The sequence below is a fragment of the Notechis scutatus genome, chromosome 1 (assembly GCF_049901735.1).
Source record: "Notechis scutatus isolate UNSWTSFEM ecotype Mainland chromosome 1, rNotScu1.2, whole genome shotgun sequence".
NCBI classification, from domain to species: Eukaryota; Metazoa; Chordata; class Lepidosauria; order Squamata; family Elapidae; genus Notechis; species Notechis scutatus.
The window spans coordinates 56,232,184-56,259,796 of record NC_142009.1 but is presented as its reverse complement, the minus strand read 5'-3'; the positions used below and the strand labels follow the sequence as shown (position 1 = coordinate 56,259,796).

At 43.6% G+C, this 27,613-nt stretch overlaps 2 protein-coding genes across 3 annotated transcripts in view; both read right to left on the bottom strand.

The window, feature by feature from the left end:
* The window catches only part of COQ8A (coenzyme Q8A), a 73,285-nt gene that overhangs the window by 31,874 nt on the left and 13,798 nt on the right, over positions 1-27,613 (bottom strand). The window lies entirely within an intron of this gene.
* Positions 24,234-25,856, bottom strand: LOC148132814 (uncharacterized). The gene has a single exon (XM_087959384.1). It carries the CDS (start codon positions 25,854-25,856, stop codon positions 24,234-24,236), a length of 1,623 nt encoding a protein of 540 aa, XP_087815510.1.

Below are 27,613 nucleotides of genomic sequence, written 5' to 3'. Positions count from 1 at the left end.
AAGTAGATTTAATTCACCTAGTTTTGTTTCCTATCTTACTTACCCAGGAAGGCTGACAGTTATCTACTTAAAACTTTTACAGAGCTAAATGAAAAGTTCCCTTCTCAGGTAAACAAAAAACTCATCATTGATGTACATGGATTCCCGTCTATGCTACATACAGATGTATAACTAACCTATTTGTCTATACAAGATCTGTACATAAATATCTGGCCTGAAAGCGATGCTATACGTTTTTTGGCTATGAAACTAGTGGCAATATTCTTCTGAACCTTGTCTGTTGCCTGTAATTCTAAGCAATGGGAAACCCACATCACATTTTCAGCTCCTGACCTGCTTTTTTTAAAAAAATTAGAGCTTCTCAAGGTGTTATTGCTGAAATACAGCAGAAATTATCATTATAGAAAGGCATGATTTTTGTGGGAAAGGAAAATACACACTGTAAAATATTTATTAATTTAAAAATGCCATTCTCAAACTGCAAAAAATAAACGCCAAAAGGACAAGACTCCAATCTTACCTCCTGCTATGACATAGTCCCCTTAGTACTTTTTTCTGCCTTGCTCACTGCCATACCTTCAGCACACTTTTTTATTGACTTCAGCGACATGTCATAAAAGTGTTAATATAAATTTCATCCCTATCAGTCATCTATAACTATACTTGAGAATCAAATTAATTTTGAGAAACCTTTCCTTTTGACTCAGTGCACAATTAACATATAAAAACACTACAATAAAACCCCTAATTGTAAACTGCCCAGTCATATGTGAAATGGGTAGTGTAGAAATTTAATAAATAATTTTGCCAAAACAATACTTATTTGCTATTTCTATCTTAATATTTTGTTTAAATACCACAGTTATTTCACTCAAAAAAAAAAAAAAAAAAAAAAAACCGAAAAAAACTATTTGAAAAAAAAAAAAAAAAAAAAAAAAAAAAAAAAAAAAAAAAAAAAAAAAAAAAAAAAAAAAAAAAAAAAAAAAAAAAAAAAAAAAAAAAAAAAAAAAAAAAAAAAAAAAAAAAAAAAAAAAAAAAAAAAAAAAAAAAAAAAAAAAAAAAAAAAAAAAAACAAAAAAAAAACAAAAAAAAAAAAAAAAAACCCACCCCCCCCCACAACCCCCCCCCCCCCCCCACGCTCTCCAAGATGAACTGCAGAGATTACATCTTGAATCTCTTGTATTCTAAATGAGCATTGAGCTTTTGAGATCCAGGATCGTTCTCCACCCCGAGGACTTGGGAACTACAAATAGAATGGAATAAAAGCCATGCCCCCTCTGGTCCTCTGGTACCAGCTCGATGGCCTGAATGTCCAGCAAATGGTTCTTGGAGGTTGGGCAACGGGTAAAGGTCCCCAGAAGAGTGGACAGAAAATCGAGGGTGAGACCGAATCGCACTGTTTTCAGGACCCAGAAATCAGATGTGATGGTCTCCCATCGGTCTGCAAATAGGGCCAGACGGCCACCGATGGGAGGAAGGGTCTGGCAGTCATTTGAATCAATGGTAGGGATGACCACCTGTGCCACGAAAGGACCATTTAGATTGAAACTGTTGTTTGTTTCTATCTCAAAATCCTGATCTATCTGTGGGTCGATCTGATGTGGGATGGTAGGACCTTTAGAATTGCGAGAATTCCTGGCCTGAGTCTGAGGAACGAAATGGCTGTCTATGAGTGAAGGGAGAAGCCCTCCTATCAGCCCTCCTATCAGCCCCCCTGGTAAGAGAGGACGACACCTTTCTCATCCTTATTCTCGACTATGAAGGTATTTAAGGCCTCTCCAAATAGGGAAGAACCTGTGTAGGGGGAAGAGGCCGCTTTCCATTTGGTTCTAGCATCTGCTTGCCACTGTCATAGCCACAGCAAACGACAAGCAGTGATGTTGGAGGCCAGGGCCTTGGAGGAGAATTGGGCTGCATGTAGGGAGGAGTCAGCCACAAATTCAGTGGCCGCCACCAGTTTTTTTATGTCCTGATGCATTCTGATTTCCTTAGGGGGAATCCTAGCCTGTAATTCATGAAGCCAGAGAAGGGATGTCCAAGTGAAAAAGGAGGTGACCGCAACTGTTTTAACTGCCCAGGCGTTGGCCTGGTGTGTTCTGCGGAAATTTTGTTCCACCTTTTTGTCCTCTGTCTTAAGAGCCTCTGCTATGTCACCTGATATTGCAGAGGGAGAGACCAAAAACGCCAAAGGTTCATCCAGAGGGGAAAGTTGGAGTGACTCGGAGAGGAGCCATATTGAAAAAAAAATTATCATTGCTCCCTGGAGTGGGGAAGGATCCAGGCTGTGCCCATTATCTCTGAACTATGTCCAAAAATAACTTGGGACAAGGAATCTACTGATGGAGAATAGTAGGTTCAGAAAAAAAACAAACCCTGCTGTTGGGTCCCTGAGTATCAGGTAAAGCAGTTGGTATAGTGGGCGGAGGATCAATTTGGGCAGTGGTCCTAGTCTTGTGAAGGAGGGACTTAAACAGTCTAGAGCTAAACAGGTCTGTGAACGGGGGTGGATCAGGTGACAGGTCCTCATCTGATAAGAACCCCTGCTCCCCCTGAATTTCCTCCTCCCTCTCAGATGCCCTGCTTCTGATGGAGTGGGCTGGAGAAGCCTCCCTCTGGTGTGCCTGGAAAAACCCATGGCTGGAATGGCTGGGGATCAGATCTTGGGGAAGAACACTGGCTCCTCCCACTCAGGGAAGAGGCTACCCCATGAGAAATGGTCTGAGCAATAAGGGCCTTAATATCCGCTGATAATTCTGGGACCACTCTTTATCTGCTGAGCGCATCCCCACTGCAGTTGGACTAAAAGTAGCCTCAGGTGTTCCAGTTCTGTCTCTGATCTGCAAATCTGCAGGACAAGGAAGCATGCAATCAAAAAGAAATCTCTCAGTTTGGATTTCCTCAACAGGGGGGATAAATTCCTCCTCCTATAGCCCCGGGAACTATAGGCAACTCCTGTGCTAAAGGCTGCTGGGGGAGGGGGCTAACAGGCCCTGGCTGGGGGGGAGGGGTACACCTCTCCTGGTCAGCTTGCTTCTGAGCTCTGGAGAACTGCTTTTCCAATGCTCTTTGCCTCCTTTCTTCTGCTCTTGTGGGCTTTCTAGAATAAAGAGCCTTTGCCTTTATCTTGTTAGCAGCCTCCTTACTTGCAGATCCGGCCTTCCTGGGACTCTGCTTGGATCGTTTTGCACTCGTGGGCTCCATGCTGCCTTGGTCAGCCATGCTGCTAATGCCCAGATTGCAGGGAGGAGAGCTCTCTCAATCCTCCAATCCTGCTGCTCCAAGGGGAATTCCAGGCCTGGAAGCCTTCCCTGGGCTGTGGCAGTGGTGGCCCTACCTGTCTCCTGGATAGCCTGCACAAATCACCATGTGGCCAAAATGGCCACCACCTGCCCTGAAAATCAGTTGAAGACATTGAAAATGAAAGTGGCTGCTCTGGAGCTACCCGTTTAAGCCTGGGAGCTTCACGATGCACTAGGGGCAATCACAGCTTCAGTGCCCCCTCCAGGGTGGGGGATCGTTTTGGGGCTCTCCCTTGACTGCCTGGGCTGTTAGGCCTTCAATTGGTAGTTCAGGGGAGCTGCGAAAAACAGAGCAGGCAGAAGTTCCAATTGCTGCCTGTTTACGATGATTTGGATACTTTGAGGGAGTTTTTGCTGAAATTGTTGGAGCCAACCTTTGCCACGTCTCTATAGGGCCAAGACTGAGTTGTGACTGGGGCTAGGGGGCTTTCTGCCCTGACAGGAAGAGGTCTGGCAAAGATTGATGACTCGGTCTCTGGGCAGAAAGGCAGATTCAACTCATATGTGTGGATTATCCCAAAGGCATGCTGGAGAACTACCAATGATCTTTTCTGCCATCCTTGCTACTCTCTGCACTGCCCTCCTGTCTGCAGCAGTAACGCTTCCAAATCAAATCAAACAGTAATACAATATGACACGGACTCTCGACCGTCCCTCTATAGAAAGTGGCATGGACAGGGGAAGGAAGATTTTCTCATCAGTGTTTCAATGTTAAGTGACCAAGCTAGCCTACTCGTTACCTGCACAGCCAGAAACCTGATGCTGCTTAACCACCTCCACAAGTGAATCATTAATATGTAGAGGTGCTGCCTTTTCTGAAATCGACAATAATCTCTTAATTTTTCCCACGTTTAAAATGAGGTGTTTTTGTTACACCAGTTCACTAAACCCTCTACCTCCTTGCAGTAAGCATCCTCGTCATCTTGAATAAGGCCGACTACTGTTGTATCATCCACGTACTTCACAATATGTTTGGTGGTAAACCTAGCACAACAGTCATGTGTCAACTGGGTGAACAATAGCAGACTAAGGACGTAGTCTAGTTTTAGGACTAAGGTCATAAATCAAGGACTACCTGTAGAAGAATGGCTATTGAAACCAAAATTATGCAGTATTTGTGTTGTATTTATAATGATGTTTTATCTCAGCTACTGACTATTTACTTATGTTTTTCTTTTCTTTTTTTAATAAAGTTTTATTTGGGTTTTCACACATACAAAATACAAATAAAACATCTTTTTTGAAAATAGCATGGTCCCGGGTTGAACTTCTTTATACAGACACAAAACTCAATTTCATGCTCCTTTTTGTGTTCTATTCCATATCTTATACTATTCTACATTTTCTATATAATTTTTCCCCTCTTTCAATTTTCTCAATTTTATTTTGATTATCTCATCTCAATTCAAATCATTATATTTATACTTTTGTCTGTTCTGTTTCAATTTCATATTATCTTTTCTCATTAAACAAATTTTCTCCTGTATGGAGAAAGTATGGAGTATGACAACTTTATATCTTTTAATTACATCCATTCAACTCTTATTTAAACTTCAATATATACCTTAAGGTTATGACCTTCAATATAGTACATAATACATAACTTCCAATCGAATTCTGCTTGGTACATTCTTATAATACACACTATATTCTTTTTTAAAAAAGGAAAAGATTATACATATATGTAATTATAAACCCTCATTCCATTTCAATTTAGTTCTATCATTAATAATCATTAAAATCTTAACATCTTTAACACTTCTTTTCAATTAAATATCATACTTCCTTAAAGAATTAATTTTTCCCTTATTTCTCTTCACATATATTTTGTAAATCATTAAATATTCATTTTGTTACATTTTTTATTGACAAGCATTCCACTGAATTACGATAGCTATTTTATCAAACATTTTAATCATACATTGTTTCATATTTTCTAAAATTATTTCTGTTTCTAATATAACCATACTATCTTATGTACCTTTGCAGAATCCCTTTTTCCATTAAATTTTCACCCATTCTCTCTAAATAGGCCGTTTCTCTATATTTTGTTTCTGTCCTTTATAACTTCTTTTCCTTTCTTTCTTCCCTCTCATCTTCTTCCTCCCCTTTTTACCCCTTGTCTCTCTACTTCTAATTTTCTCTTCTGCATTTCCCTCTTCTCTTGCTTTCTGATTTTATACTTATTTTTCACTCTATTTTGTTTTTTGGAGTTGTTTTTCCCAATCTTAAACTTTCCATTCTCTTTCCCCCCTTTCCTTCCCTCCCCCCCCCTAAGATTACTTGTTCATTAAAGATGGCTTCTTCTTTGTCGCAATCTTCTTGTTCTGCAGGCATTTCTTATTGTTTCTCATAATTCCAAATCTCCATTTCCAAAAACTGAAATACAAAGCCAAAAGAACGTCTCCCTTCTTGTGCATCTTCTTTGTAATTTTTAAGTTCCATTTTCAGTTCTTCTAAAAGTGGAGCCATTTTAAACAGTTTTAAACAACCACCCGATTGATTTTAGTTATTCAAATACAATAACCAAAAATCCAGAAATCATCAAGTAATCCAAATAGTCCCAAGTTATTTCTTCTTATTTCTTTTTCCACTTTCTCTTCCTGGAGTTTTTGTTGCGATATTTCAGTTAAAATGTATCTTTTGGAAGTCTTGTTGAGATTTTGCTGTAACTTCTTTTTAATTCCAGGCAGTCTCCTCCCTTCCAGATCCTGCCCTTTTATTCTTTTTCTCTCCTTTCCTGTTTTCAAAAGCTTTTGATTATCCAGAAATCTTTATTATCCCTTTGACTTTTTATTTTCGGCATTAAATGCCTATTAATGTCAAAGTGGATTTTTTTTCCAATTTCTTGCTTAAGTCTCTTAGCTGTCAGTACAGGAAAAGGAGAAAAAAAACCCAAATCTTTTCCCTTTTCTCTCTCCTTTGCAGCTTAAAAATCTTCTTAGGGAACAATGTTATTGTTTTTTTTTTAATAGTTTCAATTCCAGGGTACTTATTTGTTGCTTTTGCTGTTTGACCCGGTCAACCAAAACTTTCTCTTCTTATCTTCCTCCTGCACATTCTTTTCTGGTCGAGTTCTTCTTTGTGATGGCCATTTCTGACCACCGCTACAACCGCCTTTGGGAAAGGGAGTAATGGCCAGCTGGGGAGGAGAGATGTGGCTTTCCTCAACCCTGCAGGCAGTCTCCCCCTTCTTCACCACCTCTACGGGGTGGCTTAGCCCCAAAACCAGCCGGCTCGGGGCGCTCCAGCGGCGAGCACGGATCGAAGCCTCGCAGAGACGAGGCTTCGGTCTGTCGCCGAAGAAGCTCAAACCGGAAGTCATAATTGTTTTTCTTCAATTTGTTTTGGAGGATTATTGTTAGCCACACAGAATCACTTCTTTGAGATGGGCAGCCACAAAATTGAATTGAATTGAATAGTTTATTTGGCCAAGTATTTTTAGACACACAAAGAATTTGTCTCCGGTACAAAAGCACTCAATTAAATAAATAAATGTTATGCCCAACAGAACTTCGCAATAATGACAGGTATGACATAAGAACTTAAACATCCCCTAAATAAAATGTAGTTTGGATTTGCAGATCATATTTGAATTGTGCTAATGCAATGCCCACATTCTAATACTCAAATGCTGAAGGAGGAAAAAAGAATACCTTCAATCTGAATAACACACATAAATAGCAGATTTCACATCTCTGCATACCAAGTATGTTGGAAACATGCCTCTACACAATGATAAAGTACATATTATTCATGCAGACCTTCCCATAGACAACACTCAGTATCATCTAGCAACATTTCAACATACTACTTGAATTGTTTGCATTCAAGCTGTAACTGTAACTTTAAACGCTAGTGTGGTTACGCTGTTGACCTTTCCTCTCTTCCCATATCTTTGTTGTGTTTTATATTTTTGAAATTGTAAATCTACAGAAAGGGACCATCTGACTAGTAATATTTGTAAGCTACTTGATTTTTGTTTTAGTTAGAAGATCTGGACAAAGATATTTTAAATAATTAGCTATGAAAGCAGAGCTAGGAATGCTTTTTCTGCTTGAAACCAGGGAGCGCCAACGCTCAGAACAGAAAACACTAGAGAAGGTTGATGAATGATCTAACAAACTCTAAAGCTCCTTTATCCAAGACCTTGTGCCAGAATGCGCTGTTCAGCATAACAAAGTCAGGAAAGAGAAAACAAGTTAAGGAGCCAAGCAGCAAAAGGAAAGAGTCAGTCATGGTGGAACAGCCCCTTTACAACATTTTTCCAAAATAAAGTTAACGGATAAGCTATAAAGGAAACTACTGGCACATTTATATTGCTCAACATCCACAAAATTTAAAAAAGCTAAACATATTGCATGAAGAAATAAGATCAGTTCCCTCTTGCTAATTTTACATGAAAAAGCAAATTAATTGGATCATACTTGTTATTAGCAGTGTTCCACTGAAGCTCATCTATTTATGGCTCAAACTGATTTTGAATGAAAAGACAATGAACACAGCCATATTTTAAATGTACTTAACTACAAAATGTCATTATGAGACAGTTAAATCAGAACATTTAATACTAGAATGAAAGAAAAGTTAGTGTAAGTCAAGTTTATAATATGTGGATTTAGACTAGATAATCTATTTACTCTATTACAGCTTGAAAGACACAGTGAAATAAAAGATAGAAAGGGCGCTGGTACTTACCTGATATGCCCGTTCTCCGTGAGCTGTGAAGAGCATCCAGTAGTGGGAGGTGTTTCAGTCTCCTCTTGGATGGGCTGGGCTTAATTACAAGAACGCTCCTGCTCCTCCTCGGTACTCCTCCCTAGCATCCCCAGTTTTGGCGAAGTCAAAGTGTGGACACATTTCTGTTCTTCACCCTATCTAAGAGTTGGCTGGAATAGAAACCCCACCAGACGGAATTGGGTGGGGCTGGATGCTCTTCACAGCTCACGGAGAATGGGCTTATCAGGTAAGTACCAACGCCCTTTCTCCCGAGCTGTTCAGAGCATCCATTAGTGGGACATACCAAAGCTTGGCCTGTCCTACGGGAGGGATGCCGTCTGGATCAATAGTCCCTCTTGGTCTCTGTGGACTCTTTGCAACACTCTCCTACCAAATGATGCCTCCACAGAGGCAAAGACGTCAATTTTATAGTGTCTGATGAAGGGCGATGGAGAAGCCCAAGTTGCTGCCCTGCAAATTTCTTCTATTGGAGCTTGTGTGGCCCATGCTCCTGCTGTTGCTGCACTCCTTGTGGAATGCGCCATTATACCTCTAGGTACTGAAAGTGATTGAGCCTCATACGCTTTGGCAATCGTGGCCCTCAACCATCTGTCAATTGTAGAAGGAGAAACTTTGCGCCCTTGGGTGTTAGGTTGAAAGGAAACAAAAAGATACCATTTTCCTGAAAACAGCTGTACGATCTAAGTAAATGCCAAGGGCACATCTCACGTCAAGCCGATGCCATTGGTATTCAAGTCTATGAGTTAGTCTTTGGCAAAAGTTTGGGAGAATCAACTCCTGTGCCCTGTGGAACGCTGAATTGACCTTCGGCATGAACGTTGGATCTGGGCGGAGAACTACCCTGTCCTGGTGAAATATACAGAGGTCCTTTCTTACTGACAATGAGGCTAGTTCAGAAATTCATCTTGCTGACGTGATAGCTATCAAAAACACCACCTTATATGTTAGAAAGTGAAGGCTTGTTGCCCTCAGAGGCTCAAAGGGTCCTTTTGTGAGAGCAGAAAAGACCTTGTCAAGCTCCCAAGTTGGGTAGCGGTGAATCACCGGGGGCCATATATTTTTGGCTCCCTGAATGAAACTACGAATGCAAGGATGATGTGAAATAGAACACAGATTATCCCAAGAAATGACTGAAGCTAAGGCTGCCACCTGTCTTCGCAAGGTGTTGGGCGAGAGACCTCTGTCTAGACTTCTTGTAAGAATTCTAATATTTGTGCCACTGATAGAGAAGTGGGTTCAATATTGAACTTAATACACCATTTACAAAATATGTTCCAGGCGGCATTGTAAATACAATTAGTCGATGGGCGCCTGGCTGCCAGAATGGTGGAAATGACTGTTGGAAATTTTCTCAACTTTTAGACCTCACCGCTTAATCTCCATACGGCAAGGTGGAGCCATTGAGGATCCAGGTGTAGAACTGGACCCTGAGATAGAGAGGCTCTGTCTGGTGGAATTCTCCATGGTTCCACTAATGACAGAACTTGGAGGTCTACAAACCACGGCCGCCTGGCCCAATATGGCGCTACTAGTAACAGCTCCGCTTTCTCCTCCAGAAGCTTTTGGATCACCTTGGGGGTGGGAGGGGGGGGAATGTGTACAGTACACCTGGTGGCCAACAGCATCGAAGGGCATTGATATTCTCTGCTCCCTGGGTTGGGTACCTCGATATGAATCTCGGGAGTTGTGTGTTGAGAGCTGAGGCGAATAAGTCAATCACTGGTTGTCCGAATTTCAGGGCCGTTTCTTGAAATAGTGATGGATGCAGTTGCCACTCCGACTGACCGACCGTGGCCCTGCTCAGCCAGTCTGCCTGGATGTTTGACAGACCGGAGATGTGCTCTGCCCTGATGGAGAGTAAGTTCCTCTCCGCCCAAAGGCACAACTTCTCTGCCTCTCTCATCAGTTGACCTGAGTGGGTACCCCCGTTGTAACAACGTTTGTTGTAACATTGTCTGTTAGAACCAGGATGTGTTTGGACTGAATTAGTGGAAGAAAGCTGCGAAGAGCCAGAAAGACAGCCCTGAGTTCCAATAGATTTATACTGCACAAATTGTTCTAGGATAGACCAACGCCCCTGTGCCGTGTGCTGTTGGTAGTGCGTTCCCCATCCAAACAGGCTGGCGTCTGTCATGATGATCGTTCTGTTGGGTTCCTTGAATAGGCAACCCTTGTTGATGACAGGTGTGGTCCACCAGCGAAGGGTTCCGTGGACCTTCGGTGGCACTAGTACCCATGAGTTGGAAGTGTCTCTTCCTGACCTTTGGAAGGGCAGCAGGTACCATTGTAAAATTCTGGGATGCAAGCGGGCCCAGGGAACAACAGAAATACAGGAGATGAATTTCCCTAATAGTTTAGATAACTAGATCAGGGGTACCTGTTTAAGGGTATCTATGATGGCTCCTAGGTGAATTAGGCGAGTTGATGGAGTTAAGTGACTCTTGGCTCAATTTATAGAGAACCTATGATGTTGAAGAGCCTGTATCGTAAAACGTGTGTTTAGTTCAGACTGACTAACCGATGATGACAGAATTAAAATGTCATCAAGGTAACACTGTAACCGGATGGGTCTACCTTGGAGGTGTCCGGCCAGAGCTGCCAAGACCTTAGTGAATGTCCTGGGAGTTGATGCTAGCCCGAAAGGAAGAGCCACATATTCAAAATGCATATTATAGTAAAATCTAAGAAATTTATTGTGGGAAGGCCAAATCGGAATGTGCAAGTATGCCTCTGTTAGGTCTATAGATGTTAAAACATTGCCCTTCCTGATGCCCAGTAGGATAGATTGTAACGTGGTCATCTTAAATTTCCGGTATACCAGAGAGCGATTGAGGCGTTTTAGATCTAAAATTGCCCTCCATCCCCCTGAACTTTTTGGAACCACGAAAAGGTGTGAATAAAATCCCTGTCCTTGCTGATCTGGAGCCACCGGTTGAATGGCCTGGATCTCCAGTAGATGTTGTATAGCCGCTTGCATAAGAGATCTTTTGACCGGGTCTCTAGACAGGGGAGATTTCATAAAGAAGTTCGGGGGAGTAGATTGGAATTCCAGAGCCAAACCAAATCTGTGTCCCTAACCCACGAGTCAGTGGTAGAGGACTCCCATTGATCGGCAAAGAATTGTAGTCAACCACCGATAGGGATCTCCTGGGATTCCTTACTTGGGACACCGGAAAAACCTGTTTCCAGTCCCCTGGAAAGGTCTCTTGCTTTGACCTCCCCTCCTAGTCCTGTCTCAAAAGTCGGACCTTTCGGGTGGTTGCCATTGCCTATATCCCTGGGACCTTTGGGATCTGTTGGAGTAGGAGCTCTGGTAGAAGGGGCAAAAGGAGTGTCTCCGAAAGGATTGAGGGTTTCTATTGTCCAATTTCCGAAAAAGAGATGGCAAGAATTTTTTCTTGTTCCTAGATTCTATTAGGAGTGGATTGATGGCAGTGCAAACAGCTTGCTGCCTGAAATGAGCGCAGAGGCAAGCTTCCACTTGTGTTTAGTGTCAGCTTGCCAGTGTCTGAGCCAAAGTAGTCTGTGTGCAGATACCTGAGAGGCAATGGCTCTGGAGGAAAATTTAACAGCATTAAACACTGCATCCACAGAAAATTCAGCTGTGGCTATGACTTGGCAATGTCCTGATGCGCTCATATATTGGAGTAGGGGATGGCATCCCTCAGATGGCAAAGCCATCTTAAGGAAGATCTAGTAAAAAAGGATGCAGCAGTAGTTGCCCTTATGGCCCACGCATCAGCTTGGTGAGCCCTGCAAAGCACTAGTTCTGCCCTTTTTTCTTCTGGTTTGAGTGCCTCCTCCGCTTCACCTGGGATAGTAGAGGAGGATGCCAAGGCTACTATGGGGTCATCTACCTCAGGGGTGTTAAGAATATTAGAAAATTCAGGGGCCAGATTATAAAATTTCCTATCGTATCCCATGGGAGCAGGATAAGATGCAGCACAGGCCCACTGTTTTTGAACCCGGTCTGAAAGCATATGAGGCACTGGAATGACATCTGCTTCAGTGACAGGTTGAGAGAAGATTAGGTCTTCTGACTCATCCTGTGAAATCTCTTGTTGTAAAGTTGGGGTTGGTTTGTTAAGACGTGCAGTATTCTTGGCCTTGAATAATAGCGATTTCAATAACTGGGGATGAAACAGGCCCGTGAAAATCGGTTGGTCAGGAATAAGGTCTTCGTCCTCGGACATGCCCCATTCTAGAAGGTCTGCCTCTGACAGCACCGGATCAGTCCCATGGGCTGAACCTGACTCAACCTGGAGCAACTGGTCATCTTGCTCACCCTCATCCTGTGGCTCCTGAAAGGGGACATCTGGGTAGATGGAAAACTCCCCATGGGAACGTACCTATGTGCGATGTTGATCCATTCTGCTTACCGATCGCAGAGATTGTGAATCACAATCTGAGACTGTGGATCTTTGTCTGATGGCTACAGACTGTTGGACTCCTGCTGCGATGGCCTGCCAAATCGCCAGCACCATCCACGCCCTCATCTTGGCAGGGCCTTCATCTGGTAAGGTGTCCTCCTGACGAAGCACGGCCGCTGTAGGGGTGAATGTGGCCTCGGGGGCTCGACGTGTTGCGGACGTTGTGGCCAAGCTCTGAAGGTGAGGTTGTGAGATGCATCCCCTCCTGGACTGTGAGGACAGGTCCAGGGGTGGGGAAGGAGGGTTTGGGGCTTTAGCTGGTTGTGGAGTAGGTGGGACTGTAGTGGACTTCTCAGTCTCCCGCATATTTCTCCTCGTTGTTCAATGGCCAGATGACGCCTTTGGGAATCCTTTTCGGAGGCTTTAGAAGGACCTTTTGGGTTCCTTGATTTTTCATGAGCCCTGGTTGAGTCTCTTGAGGAAGTGGCTCTGGAAGTTTTACCTCCTGCCATCGCCTCTAAAGATATAATCTTTTCAAGTAGTAAAATAGCAACGTGGAGCGGTTGGCAAGCCCAGGGGCCTGTTCCACGATTGGACAGGGAACCCTGTTGAAATTAAGAATCCCCAGTGATTTGAACAAAAATATTATTATTATTATTATTATTATTATTATTATTATTATTATTATTATTATTATTATTATCAATATATACATATATATATATATACACACACACATATACATAGATCTATACACATACATATATATACATATATATAAATCCTGCCCTACATAAGAGGTACTACAGACAAAATCAGTAACTGGCATCACATCAAGACTGCCTTCAAAACAGACAGAAAAATAGCAGCCATCCTTAGAAACCCCAAAGATAAAATTGACCTGGAAAACCAAGGCATATATGAAGTCCCCTGTGCATCATGCCCGGCCACATACATTGGACAGACCAATAGAAGAATAAGTACCCACCTGGATGAACACAAAAATGCAGTAAAGAAGCTGGAACACACTTCCTCACTAGTCCAACACATGAAAGCCACAGGTCATAGCATCGATTTCAATGGCACCAAAACCCTCACCACTACAGAAAACCCCAGCCACAGAATTATCAGAGAAGCCATAGAGATTGAAAAAAGACCTGAAAGCATGAATAGAAGAGATGATTCCACCAAACTGTCAATTATTTGGAAGCCTGCACTCACAAACAAAAAAATCTCCACACAAGCCAGGCAAACACCTGGGCACAAATAGATCCCCCCGATACCTCCAGCTCAAACACACCCCAACCAGGCACACAGATGAAACCTAGCTTCCAAATAAATGATAGCCATCCATTTACTCAGAGCCAAGCTGCACTAAAAGCCTCCAATACAGGAACACAATGTTGCCAGCCAATCAAGAGAAAAAAAGCCACAAAACAGACAGAAGATATTAGAAACACCAATCAAGCAGAACACAGCAAACTCCAAGACCAAGACTCCCAACCAATCAGGATGAAAAAAAAAACCATTCTGGCACAGCAGTAGGCTAGCCCCAAATTTAAAACTGAAACTGCAAAAGTCTGACTCACAGACGAACACAATACAGAAGCCTGATGATGGCAGATGAGATTCTGCTGAAACGTTGCTACAACTTTAAAAGCACAACTATAATGACGTAGGAAAATACCCGAACAAAGCTGAATACCTACATGTAAGTACCCATGAAAACTTAAGAAAACGTGTGTGTGTGTGTGTGTGTGTGTGTGTGTGTGTGTGTATAATTTTTATTAATATCAGTAGCATTATTTTGATATTATTGGGAGCCAAATTAGACCGAATACGAGGAGAGAGATTTTGGGGAACACCTCATCAGGCCAAGGGCTTTGTACCTTAACAATAGGCCTGCTACAGCTGCTGTGTACAGGTGGACTTAGGCCTTGGTGCTCGCTGTGAAAAGCTGCTGGAAATACACTATGATAGTCAGCCAACTGAAACTCTCTGATTGCATAGCAGGGCTGAAACCTTTTGGTCTTATTGAGCTAAGTCCAGTGGGAAAGTAAAATTAAACTTTATCACAGTAAATATACGTTGCCTGCCTTGCGCGCTAGGCAAAATGGCGGCTGTTGTTTTGGCACGCAAACTTCCAGCAGCTACCCCCGCTTAAATCAGCGTCTCACACAAGAAAAAGGCAAGCAGGGGAGGGTATCAGTGCTAGTGCTTCTACCCCCTGCAGTGTTCCGTGGGGAAATGCCTCGGGCTGTAGAATTGACCGACCACGAGTCACGCTCGTTGTTTGGTCTGGCGCTGCTTTAAATTCGCTATAACCAGCTGAATGGAACGATTGTAAAGGGATTGCAAAGGCAAGAGACGTTTGAAGCAAAAGCCTCTCTTCCCCCTCGGAGCGCTGAAGGCGCTAACGAAGTATCGGAAGCTCTGTCGATGGTGATTCTTTTAGATAAGACTGACGGAGTTGGTAAGGAATCTCAAGAGGGTAATTAGAGAAAGAGAATCACACATTCTATGGTTTGATTGATTTTGATGTATCTTGAGAACTCAGAGTCATAGTTATCAATTATGATTAGAACAAATAATGACTTGGTATAAAATGTTTAGTAAGTATGAGACTCAGATTTAAATATTTATTCAATTAATTAAATCAATTGCTATCTCCCAATTTAATCTATTTCATATGGTAGGTTAGGAAGATAAAGCAGAGATAAAACAATGCAGAAATATATATATTAAAGAAAAGCTAAGTTCTAATGGGAACTGTAATATACATTGCAGCACAGAAGATTCAATCAGGGTTCTTCCAGGATATTCCATTTTACTACCTGTCTCGCCACTTTGTTTCTCATCAGGCAATCTTTTCTTCACTCTTCATCATGTCTGTTTCTCAGAGGGTGCCTGAACAAGTTCCTGCAGTGTTGGCCAGATTTTGAAAATATCACTCAAGTGACTTTGTGCCTAAAGCAGAACTAGATCCCACAGTCCCCTGATTTTTAGCCTGATGTCTTAACCATTATACCAAACTGGCATCCAACATTGGCAGCTGAGGAATCTGTTTTAAGACATCATGATCAATTGACCCAATTGAGTAGGTTTGAGAATTGTTCAGCCTAGCAGTTTTCAGTCCTTCTTGGTCTCTGATCAAGCTCAACCTATCAGATAACAGTAAGGGGGAGTATCCTGATTTAGAAGAACCGTGGTATTAATGTTAATTTTATCCATTCAAAATAAGTCCAGCATTTTATCCAATGCCTAATTAATGTCCAACCATATTAGTCCAAATTTAATCTCTAATTTCATATAATTCTTTTATTTCCGTTTTTTCCTTTACCTTATATTTTCCTTATTCCCAGTTCGCTGCTACCATTCTTCCAAACGAGGATTCTTTCTTTCCGCTTTTCGAGGTTTTCAAAAAAAAAAGTATTCAAAGTCTTTTATCCAGTTACACGCCACTCACCACTTCCACTCTCCAGCACAAAACTTAAAGTCCCGGCGAATTCCCATCTTCAGGGCAGCCATTAAACTGTCACTTCTCCCCATCTTCTAGGGGAGTAAGTACCAAGACAGGGAGGGGAGATGCGGCTCCCCTCAACCCAGCTGGTGGTCTTCCCCTCTTCCCCCACCCCTACAGAGTGGGTCTGATGGTTTGGTCTCTCGGGGACCCCTCCAAGAGGGCAAGCACGGATCAAAGCCGCACACGATCTGTCTCTGGTCCGTCTTCAATGGAAATGCCACCGGAAGTCCATTAAATGGCTTTCTGACAGTCATTGATTGCTTATGATACAAAAGGGCTGTGTATAGGTTGAGGAACAATTTGGATCTGTCCAGAACTGAGCACCTTGTAATTAATAAGTGGTGGTGACAGCTAACTTCTTTAAAATATTCATTTTTTCTACAGATTCAGATTTTTCTCTTCTTATGGAAGTATGTCATTTTGTGCACATACAATTCTCAGTATCAGAAGAATGGTAATATTGAAAAATAAAAGAACTTTACTAAACTAAAATATTAAAGGGAGGTATAACCAATATGCTAAGTATTTCTTAAGATATTTTAAAGCAAGATATTTTTAAAACTTTACCGAAACAAGTACAGTAAAATAAACTGGCAATCTTATCCACTTGGCTCTCTGAAGCAGCAATATCTTCCATCCTTTATTTTTCTGTCCTTTTTCCCCACTCTATTGAAGGCTTTCCGGCCACCTGCTGGGGAGGTGCCAGGACGTCTGTTGCTAAAAAGCGTGCCAAATGTCAGCTCTGTTTGAATGAGCCGGAAGATGGCGGCTGTGCTGGAAAGGCTGAGGTCGCCAGCCACGTTGTTTCAGCAGCTATGCTGATTGGACTGGGGGAGCCAGCTTAATCGTTGTGGCAGCTATGGCGATTGGACCAGGGAAGCCAGCCAATTCGCTATGCCGGCTGTGCCGGACTAGCTGAATCCAGTTTCAAGGGAATTCGAACAATTTAACTCTGCCTGTTTGCTCTGTGGAGCTCTTGCTAAATCATTTTTCTTTTCTCTGAGATGCGGCTAGAGACTTTTGATTGGAATGGGGGTGGATTTGTTGGAGCCCTGACACGCATCTCTCTTGGGCTAAGACTGAGTCAAAATTGGGACACAGTCAAGAGAGGCATGGCTACAAAGTGTAAAAAGACTCAAGTCTTAGGGCAGAAAGGCGGAGTTAACCCATTCTTTGAATTCTCTCATCAGCACACTGGAGAATTTCAAGATTTATTGGGTTCACAAGATTTTGCTATTGGTGTGTGTGGGGGGGGTGTTTTTGTGCATGTGTATGTGTGCACATGCAATTATGAGAATTCAAATTTGTTTTAAAGAAAAGCTAAACTTTCAAGCGGCATAGAAAAATTGTCTTTCAACTTCAAAGTTGCTACAATCTAATTGAATTCTTAGAATACCATCCCTTTCTATGCTATGGTATAGGGATCAAGTCTACAAGTGCTATATACTAGAATTTTACTCCTTAAAGGAAATACATAAAATAAAACAGCAGCTGATGGTTTTAAAAATACCCCTTTGTCTTACAGAATTGTTTTGGCAATTCAATCTTTATGTGGGTAGAAAATAACTAATATTGTTGAATCTGACCAACTAATCATATTTATAATAGAGGGAAAACTGTGTCTCTTCCCACTCAATAGCAAGGGGGAGAGTTCAAAGCATAGGCTGACCTTTTCCCCTCCCATACTTATGTGGGCAATGTACATTTCACATCTTAAAGCAATTCTAAAAATGTTTCCCTTATCTCAGTTTAAATGAACAGAGGCAGATTTGAACTGGCATCAGGTTCTGAACAAAGCAATTATTTTTGGTTTTGAAAATATTAGCATCCAGAGAAGCAGCAATTTTATCCTTCTAGCGGTATCTTCTATTTCAAGGCTGACTGAACTAATGTGGGCTAGATTAAGCAATACAGAAAGAAGGAATGGCTTTGATTCACAGGAACCACTGAGCAGGCAAGTATGCTGCAACCTTTTAAGTTTACCTTATTGAAAGCCAAGGTGATACCTGCTTTTTCATGCCTGAAGTACTAGTAGTTTCAAAACCGAAGTTCCACTGAAAGAGAGAGCTTTTATGAAATCAATTTTTCATCCTTAATTTATTTTCATAAGTGCTTATTACAAATCATTTAATTAAAACCAAAATAAGGGAAGAGTTTCTGCAACAAATAGGTATGTCCATTTCCCAAGCCTGATCATTCATACCATAATCAGATCTTTTAGAGCAGGGGTCTCCAACCTTGGCCACTTTAAGACTTCTGGACTTCAACTCCCAGAAATACTCAGCCAACTTTGTAGCTGAGGAATTCTTCGAGTTGAAGTCCACAAGTCTTAAAGTGGCCAAGGTTGGAGATCCCTGCTTTAGAGGGAGTGTACCTCAAAGACAGATTAAGAAATGTAAGAAAATATAGGGAAAATACCATATGTATCCAAAGGCTTTACACAACAAACATGAGCTGAGAATAATGGAATGAATGAAAAATAGAAAATCATGCACGAAAGCAATAAAGGTAACAGAATGAAGACCCAATAAAGAAGCAAGACATAACACAAAAAACAAAGGAAAAAAAGAATTATTCACAGACTGGGAATCGTAAGGATGACATGCTCTTCAACATATTTTTTAAAAGATTGTATATGCAAGTCTCTAGGGTGGGAAAGTACTGAACATAAATTATAGAAGGAATTCCTACTATTTTATAAAATAAAAGCACAGTGGTTGCTTAAAAAAAGTTTGAACACAAAATGTCTAAAAACCTCAACAAAAAACCTGAAGGTTCAAGCTGCAAAGCCAAATTCCTATAGCTAAAGAGCTCAGGAGCAGAAACCCTTCCCACTCATTGTATAAACACTTAGCTACAAACTGAGATGAAAAGATATACAAGGCAAAAAGAGAGAGTACTAACAGCTCAGATACATAGCTGAATGTTTTCTAACTACAATTTTTCATTGTTTCCTGTGATTAAATAATCATTTGACATACGACTATGATAGCATTGCATTAAAACCATATATTTCCTTCTTTTTCAGAAAAATACTGGAAATATGTGTTATTCCTACTATAATGAATTATGTGTTTTAAGATTACATGTTATTGTTTTTTTTCTACTGACAAAATGTGCTCCTTTATAATATATACTGTATGGTGCTGGTGTTTTGTGTGTGAGTGTGAGTGTGAGTGTGTGTGTGTACACTACAAAGTAAGAAAACCAGATGCCAAATTGGTATTTCTGGAAAGACCAGGATTGAAAAATCAACATTGGAAAATCCCTATAACCTGGGATACATAGGATGATGTTTTAGTCAATACACTTAGACAGCATTGGGTTGGGGGAGGGATTGTTATACTGTAGTGTTTTGGGATACAAGAAAATCCATGAGTAAGTCAAGCAAGCCTGATAAAACATATTTGTTAAATCAAACATAAGGAAAAACTGCACCAGGGAGTAAGAAGCTATCACCACAAATGTAAAGAAAAAATTGCCCAAATGATGCCAAGCTGAGCCCCCCCCCCCCCCCCCCCCCCCCCCCCCCCCCCCCCCCCCCCCCCCCCCCCCCCCCCCCCCCCCCCCCTGCTCTTCCCACCGCCCCCCCCCCCTGGCCCCCCCCGCACGGGAGGCGCCGGGGTCCTACCACCGTAAATGCTTAGTCAGATGGCTCTAAACTAAAATGATGAATCCCACCTCTTACTTCAATCCTTTCATACATAAAACACTACAATGTAACTTTGTATTGAAGCTGCTTAAATGACAATTATTTTTCCACTGCTAAAATGTCAGGTTAGAAAGACTGCACCACTTGCTCCTTAAAAAAAATTTCAAGAAGCAAAAATCAAGGGTAACATTCCAATTTTGATCAAGTCTGACAGCTCTTTTATTTTAAGCAGAGATATATCAGCAAATTAACTATAGAAGTTCTAGCCTGACAATTCTATTTACATCAGTCTGACTTGGGTTAGACATAGTCTGGGTACATGAAAAATTCTAGCCATCAACTGCATCTCTGGAATTAATGAACCTTCATTTCTGATGGTCAGGGTTTAGAATAATTCATATTCATTTATTAAACTTGTACGTTGCCCATCTCACCAGAATTTATCCAAGTAAATTCATTATTATTAAAAACTGTCAAAGTATTAATTACATGCTACTTATTCCAGACAGCAACTTTTGTATTCCCTACAAGGATAATGTTTACAAACCAATTATTGCTCAGTTTTTTTCCTCCAAAACTTTGGCTGTGTTTTGATATGAATGGCGAACTAACATAAAAATATTTGTGGTCCAAAAACTGACAATTTAGAATACTATTAGGAGACAGGAATGGGCAGTTAGAATTTAATCTAAAAACTGAGAGTAGGATAACAGATCTATAAATCAGTTACTCCTCCTTTCATCTGACTGGTGCTGAGTTGCAATATCCTGCAGCCAATGAGGAAATGGACTAGGTTAGCAGCCCCTTTTCCTATAGGAATCAAGATTCAAAGCCCCTTTAACTTGCACTTCCTGTTACATCTAAGCCATTGGAAATTTACAAGGGAGATCACTAGAAGATTAGGTCTGCAACTTCAGGATAACTAGATAAGGATTGTACCCCTAATCTATTAAAGGATGGCAACTTGAGCTGGACTGATCTAAATTACTTATTATCAATCACTTAAGGTTAAATAAGGAGAGCAACTTAAGTTTTTACTGTGCTTATTTATCTATATTTCCATGCTGCCCAACTGTTTTTGTAACTATGGAGAAAGTAATAAATACCTAGATTTACAGTTTGCGTAGATCATAATCTTGTCAACTGCTGGAGAAAAAAGCCATTTCTACAGACTAGAGGTATATCAATTTATCTCAAAGATGCAACTAAAATATATTTTAAGACAAGCTTAAGTTATTAATCTAAGAAATTATAGAGACTAACAACAACTTTCAAAACACAAATGCTTAATAGTTTTAATATACTGTATATTGTTCCACAAAATGGGCGTTGGTTCTTACCTGATACGCCTCTTCTCGTGGAACTGCGTAGAGCATCCAGAGAGTGGGAGGTGCTCCAGTCTTCATTTCTCACAGGCTGAGTTATAATTAGGGAACGCTCCTCCTTCCTCCACGTGACTCCTCCTTGCGTTTCCCCAGTTTTGCGAAGACAAGAGGACAACAACACCCTCTAATCTTAACTATAGTACAAACTCAACTATATACAATAATGTCATTGGCCGAAACAGGATTCCCCACCAGACGGACCAAAACGGGTGGGGCTGGATGCTCTACGCAGTTCCACGAGAAGAGGCGTATCAGGTAAGAACCAACGCCCATTCTCCGTAGAACTGCTGCGAGCATCCAGAGAGTGGGACATACCAAAGCATGTGTGTCCTACGGGCGGGACTCCGTCTGGGTCGGAATCTCCTGGGTATCTCTCGCCACCTGCTGCAGGACTCGCCTGCCAAAGGATGCTTCAGCTGAAGCGTAGGTATCAATCTTATAGTGGCGTATGAAAGGTGACAGGGAAGCCCAGGTGGCAGCCCGGCAAATGTCAAGAATGGAAGCCTTAGTGGCCCAGGCAACTGATGTAGCAGCACTCCTGGTAGAGTGAGCGGTTATTCCACTAGGGACCGGAAGAGCCTGAACCAGATAGGCCTTGGATATGGTGGCTCTAATCCAACGGCCCACTGTGGACGGGGATACCTTACAACCTAACGTCTTTGGCTGAAAGGACAGAAACAGAGACTCCGATTTCCTGATGGACCGTGTGCGATAGATGTAAATACGCAACGCCCTACGAACTTCGAGGGTGTGCCACTGTCTTTCCCTTTCATGCAAAGGCTTTGGACAGAAATTAGGGAGGACCAACTCCTGCGCCCTGTGGAATGCTGAATTGATTTTTGGTAGAAAGGAAGGGTCTGGTCTCAAAACCACCCGATCAGAATGAAAAATACACAGATCCTTTCTCACGGATAGAGCTGCAATTTCAGATATCCTTCTAGCTGAGGTTATTGCCACCAGGAAAACTACTTTAAAGGTAAGAAATTGAAGTGTTGCCTCCCTGAGAGGCTCAAATGGAGGCTTAGTCAAGGCCAAGAGAACTTTGTTAAGGTCCCATGTTGGGTATCTGTGCACCACTGGAGGACGCAAGTTGGAAGCCCCTTTTAGAAAGGCCTTAATTCGAGGGTGGTGGGAAAGAGGGCCGAATGGGCCGCCAGCCACCACCGTTGAGAGAGCTGCGACCTGCCTCCTCAAGGTATTGGGTGATAAGCCCCCATCTAGGCCGTCTTGCAGAAAGGCCAGGATCTGGGCAATTGAAGGAGAACGTGGATCGACAAATGATTTGTGACACCACTTACAAAAACTGTTCCAGGTTGCATCATAGATACGAGTAGTAGAAGGTCTCCTGGCAGCCAAAATGGTATTAATGACCTGGGCCGACAAGCCCTCCTCAATTAGTCTTTCCCGCTCAACCTCCAAACGGCTAACTGAAGCCATTGCGGCTCTGGATGAAGGAGTGGGCCTTGTGACAGAGAGATCTGCTCTGGTGGAATCCTCCACGGCGGGGCTATCGACAGATTGCGCAGGTCCGCAAACCACGGTCTCCTGGGCCACCAAGAGGACCTCTGCTCTCTCGAATATTAATTTCCGAATCACCCTGGGAATCAACGGAAATGGAGGGAAGGTGTACAGCAGTCCGGGAGGCCGCGGGCAACGCAGGGCATCGTGGTCCTCCGCACCGTTGGAGGGATAGCGGGAAAAGAACCTTATTGTTTGCGCGTTGAGTGGCGAAGCAAAGAGGTCTACCAAAGGCTGGCCGAACCTGGCTGCTGCCTCCCTGAACAGGTGTGGGTGTAGACGCCACTCTGCTTGGTCCAGCGTGGCCCTGCTGAGCCAGTCTGCTTGGACGTTGGAGGTTCCGGAGATGTGCTCCGCCCTGATGGACAGCAGGTGTGCTTCTGCCCACCAACACAGCCGCTCGGCCTCCCTCATGAGGAGAATGGAGTGGGTGCCCCCTTGACGATTGATATGGGCCTTGGTCGTAGTGTTGTCCGTAAGGACCAGAACATGGCGCCCTCTCACCTGAGGAATGAAAGCTTGGAGGGCCAAGTACACTGCGCGAAGCTCTAACCAGTTGATGTTTCGGTTTTGCTCTGCAGGAGACCAAACTCTCTGGGCCGATAGCGATTGCAGGTGAGCCCCCCATCCGGAAAGACTTGCGTCCATCGTGAGAGTGACCCTTTGAGGCTCCTTGAATAGATGTCCTGAGTTGACAGATGGACGAGTCCACCATAGGAGAGAGGCGAGGACCCTTGGAGGCACTTTCACCACCAGGCCTGATGTGCTCCTTCCTGAACGCTGGTATGGCAGGAGGAACCACTGCAAGGATCTGGAATGCAAGCGAGCCCAAGGGATAATAGAGATGCAAGAAACCAGCTTTCCCAGCAGCTTGGATAGACTGAGCAAAGATGCTTTCCCCGTTTGCCAGATAGCCCTGATAGCTGCGTGGATACTAATGAGCCTCTCCTGAGAGAGAAAAACTTTCCCTTCCACAGAATCAATCACAGCCCCCAGGTGGGCTATACGCGTGGAAGGACTAAGCTGACTTTTCTCCCAATTGACTAAAAAACTGTGGGCCTGGAGAGGGTAGTGCTAGTATCACTCTCGGCTTGATGTCGGGAAGGGGATACGACAAGGATATCGTCAAGGTAGCAATGGATACGTATGGGAATCTGTCTAAGGTAAGCTGCCAGAGCCGCCAGCACCTTAGTGAAGGATCTCGGGGCCGAGACGAGACCAAAGAGAAGGGCTACATACTGAAAATGCTGATTATTATAGCAAAATCTCAGATATTTAGAATAAGAGGGATGGATGGGGATATGGAGATAAGCCTCGGAGAGGTCAACAGACGTAAGCCAATCCCCTTCTCTGATGCTTTGCAAAATAGACTGTAAAGTCTGCATTTTGAACTTATGGTGAATAACAAAGCGATTGAGTCTCTTAAGGTCTAAAATGGGTCTCCAACCCCCGGAATGCTTAGGCACCAAGAATAGGAGGGAATAGAAACCCCTTCCTCGTTGTGAAGATGGTACAGGTTGAATGGCCTTAATATCAGACAGATGTTTGATTGCGGAGACCATGAGGGCCCGCTTAGTAGGATCCCTGGAAATGGGTGAAATCCTGAAATGTTCAGGCGGGGAAGTACGAAACTGTAGGACCAGGCCAAAACGCACGGAGCTTCTGACCCAAGCGTCTGAAGTGGATTCCTCCCATTGGTCGGCAAAAAGCCTGAGGCGGCCGCCTATGGGATAAAGACCTGTAATCCTATCTGGGTCGGCGGGACGCCCTGCCCCCAGCCCCCCTCCGGTCCTGGTAGGATGACCGGAATGACGGGGAAGCCTGAAATCTAGGGGTGAATGATGGCTGGAAGGGGGAACGAAAGGAGCCCCTCCGAAAGGGCTGGGATCCCCTAGATTCCTGTCTACGAAAAAGCGAGGGCAAGAACTTTTTTTTGTTCCGAGTTTCCAGCAGTAAAGGTTCAAGCGCGGGCCCGAACAGTTTTCCCTTTGAGACAGGGGCTGAAGCCAACTTGGACTTATTTTTGATGTCAGCTTGCCAGTGTCGAAGCCAAAGTAATCTCCTGGCAGTTACGTGGGAAGAGATGGCTCGGGATGAAAACTTAACAGAATGAAAGGTGGCATCGGCTGCAAATTCTGCCGCCGCCGTGATCTTTGCAATATCCTGATGGGCCCTGGTGTTATCTGGGGGGATATGCTGCTTCAGCTGCCTAAGCCACCTAATGGAAGACCGGGTGAAGAAGGAGGCGGCAGTGGCCGACCGAGTGGCCCAAGCATCAGATTGGTGCGCTCGTCGGAGCGCCATCTCTGCTCGCTTGTCCTCCGGCTTCAACGCTTCCAGTGCATCGGTAGGGTTGGAGGAAGAGGCTAGTCTTACAATTGGGTCATCCACCTCCGGGGTATCCAACATAGTGGAGAAATCCGGGTCAAGATTAAACAACCTCTTGTCCTGACTAGAGGGGGCGGGGGAAGGACCCACTGAAGCCAACTGTCTGGCAACCAAATCTGAAAAGATCGGGGGGGTCGGAATAGTGTCAGCCTCTACCACCGGCTGCCTGAACATTAGGTCATCTGGATCCTCTGGGTTCGATGGAGGAGGGTCAGAGGGAGACTGGGAAGTCAGACCTGAAGCGTTCTTTGCTTTGAATAGCAAAGACTTAAATAAATGAGGTTTAAAAAGACCCACAGTAGTAGATTGCTCAGGAAGAATGCCCTCATCCTCTGACATTTCCCCTTCCATAGGTTCTGCCTCAAGAAAGGGCTCGGAATACTGTAAGGACCCTCTATCAGAGCCTTCGTCTTCCTCGAAGGGCTCAAAGCCCGCTGCCTCCTCTTCGCGGGTATCCTCCCCCTCTGGGAATGGGGCATCCATATGGGAAGGTACCTGACCATGCTGAGACGCTGGTCCGGAGAGAGACCTTCCGGATAAAGAGCCAACCTCGGGAGTCCTTTCACGGTTGTCCGGTCTGGACAGCTGTTGCATTCCTTCGGCTATTCCTTGACGGATGGCAGACTGCATCCATTCCTTAACACTATCCGGGATGATGACTGCAACAGGATCTTCAGGGCGAAGGCCTGCAGAGGTTGGCGTGAAGGTCGCCTCGGGCGTACGGGTGGGCTGGAGGCCCTGGGTGTTACCGCACCTTGAGGGAGAAGATTGACTTGGCAGAGGGGGGGCGGAGGTAGAAGGTAAGGCAGGTGTAATAGAGTGTGATTCTCTAGCCCGTTTGCTAAACTCTTTCTCTAGGGCCTTATGGCGTCTTAATGCGTCTCTTTGAGCGGTACTGCAAGAGTCCTTGTCCCTTTTGCGAAGGTAGTGTGTCTTAGATTTGGCCTTCAAAGAAGAGCCAGTAGGATTAGCCTCTGCCATGTTATCAAACAAATAATTGTCAATAAGAAAGGCGGTTGGCACGCCCAGGAGTTCGGCCTACTACGCAAGCCGGTTTTCCCAAGGTTGGGTCACGTCCCCCTTTTGGAATAAAAATTTTTTTATTCTCTTAATTCTAACTATTAACTTATTTATCTATTTATTAATTACTATAATTATTCTTATTAATCTAATTCAATTTTTTTTTTAAATAAAGGAAGAAAAATCTATCTAAAGCTATTAACTATATAAAAAAATTATTTACTATTTATTACCTTGTGGGCTAGGCCCAAAGGAAAATGAGGCCAATTAAACTTTAGCAGCAAAAAAAGGCCTTCTACCTCAAACCTAAACCAAATGAACGCTGAGGCCAAAATAAGTAAATATATATATAAAATAGTGATCAAATAGTGAACAAATAGGCCTCCTAGGCAGCCCCCCAACAACAATGGGGAGTACGTGCCAGCGCCTCTGAAAGAGCTGCGGGCAAGGAAAGAAGCCAACAATAATAATTAAGAAAGGCAACAGGGCACGGAGCCACAGTACTCTTAAAAAGGAAAAAAATTGGTCCACGCGGCCTGACGGTCCCGCTAAGGGCCTGCAACGGCCACGCAGCTCAACGAAAGGAAATTAAAATTGTTTTATTCTTTTTTTTTAAAGAATCAAAATGGCGCCGGCCACGAGGCGCACTCAAAATGGCCGCCCGGCACTGAGCGCACGTTTCAGAGGCGCACCAGCCCGAATCAGAAACCAAGAAAGTCAAAAGCACAAATAAAGGGCTGGGAGAGGAAGCGTTGCTTCCTCTAAGGCGTTCTGAGGGGAAGACGCAATATACACGCTAAAAATAGCGCAGCGCTATTCAAGCGGCTGAGCCCAGCACGCTTGAAACGGCAGAGGAAAAAAGGGGAGGAGGGGTGGGGGGGGGCGAAAGGCTCCGTTCCCTTACCTCCCTCCTGTGAGCGAAAGAGCTCTTAAACTAAATTTAGGGCAACTACCAAGGCACAGGGACAAGGAGAAAATTGAATTAATCAAACCTGACACAGCAAAAACGTAAGAAACCTGAAACGGCCAAGGAACAGTAAAATAGCAGCCTGTATTTCTCGAAGGCTGAGCGAAACTGGGGAAACGCAAGGAGGAGTCACGTGGAGGAAGGAGGAGCGTTCCCTAATTATAACTCAGCCTGTGAGAAATGAAGACTGGAGCACCTCCCACTCTCTGGATGCTCGCAGCAGTTCTACGGAGAACTGCAAATAATTAATTCATATAAGGTTTCAGTTCTTCCTCAAAGCCAAATAAAGCTCAATTATTTGCAGAAAATGTGTACACTATATAGCGGACATTATATAGCAGACCAGAAGCCCCCAACTGGTGGTCCGCAAGAAAATTTTGGTGGTCCGTGACGCACCTGGGTGGAGGAGCTGCTCCGGGATGAGCAATGGGCCAGTCCTGTGATTAGAGCTCTGGATTAAGGGACTGGCCAGGCAGCTCGTGGTGGGGCTGGAAATCTCCGCCGTAGAGGGAGCACATGCAACTTGCAACTTTGCAGGGGGTGCAAGATACAAGGAGCACAGCTTTCTCTGGCCAGAACGAGATAATCAGTGCTGTTGCGGCAAGAGGGGGTGGAGGTGGCAGCACAGGCAATCCAAAGCAACAGCTGTTGGCAACCAGTGACTCTTTCTTCCCCCTGCTGTGGCTTCCTGTCGGTTGAATCTACTATTGGCTGGCCCCAGCCCTCACCCAGCCTTCCCACTCACTCCTCG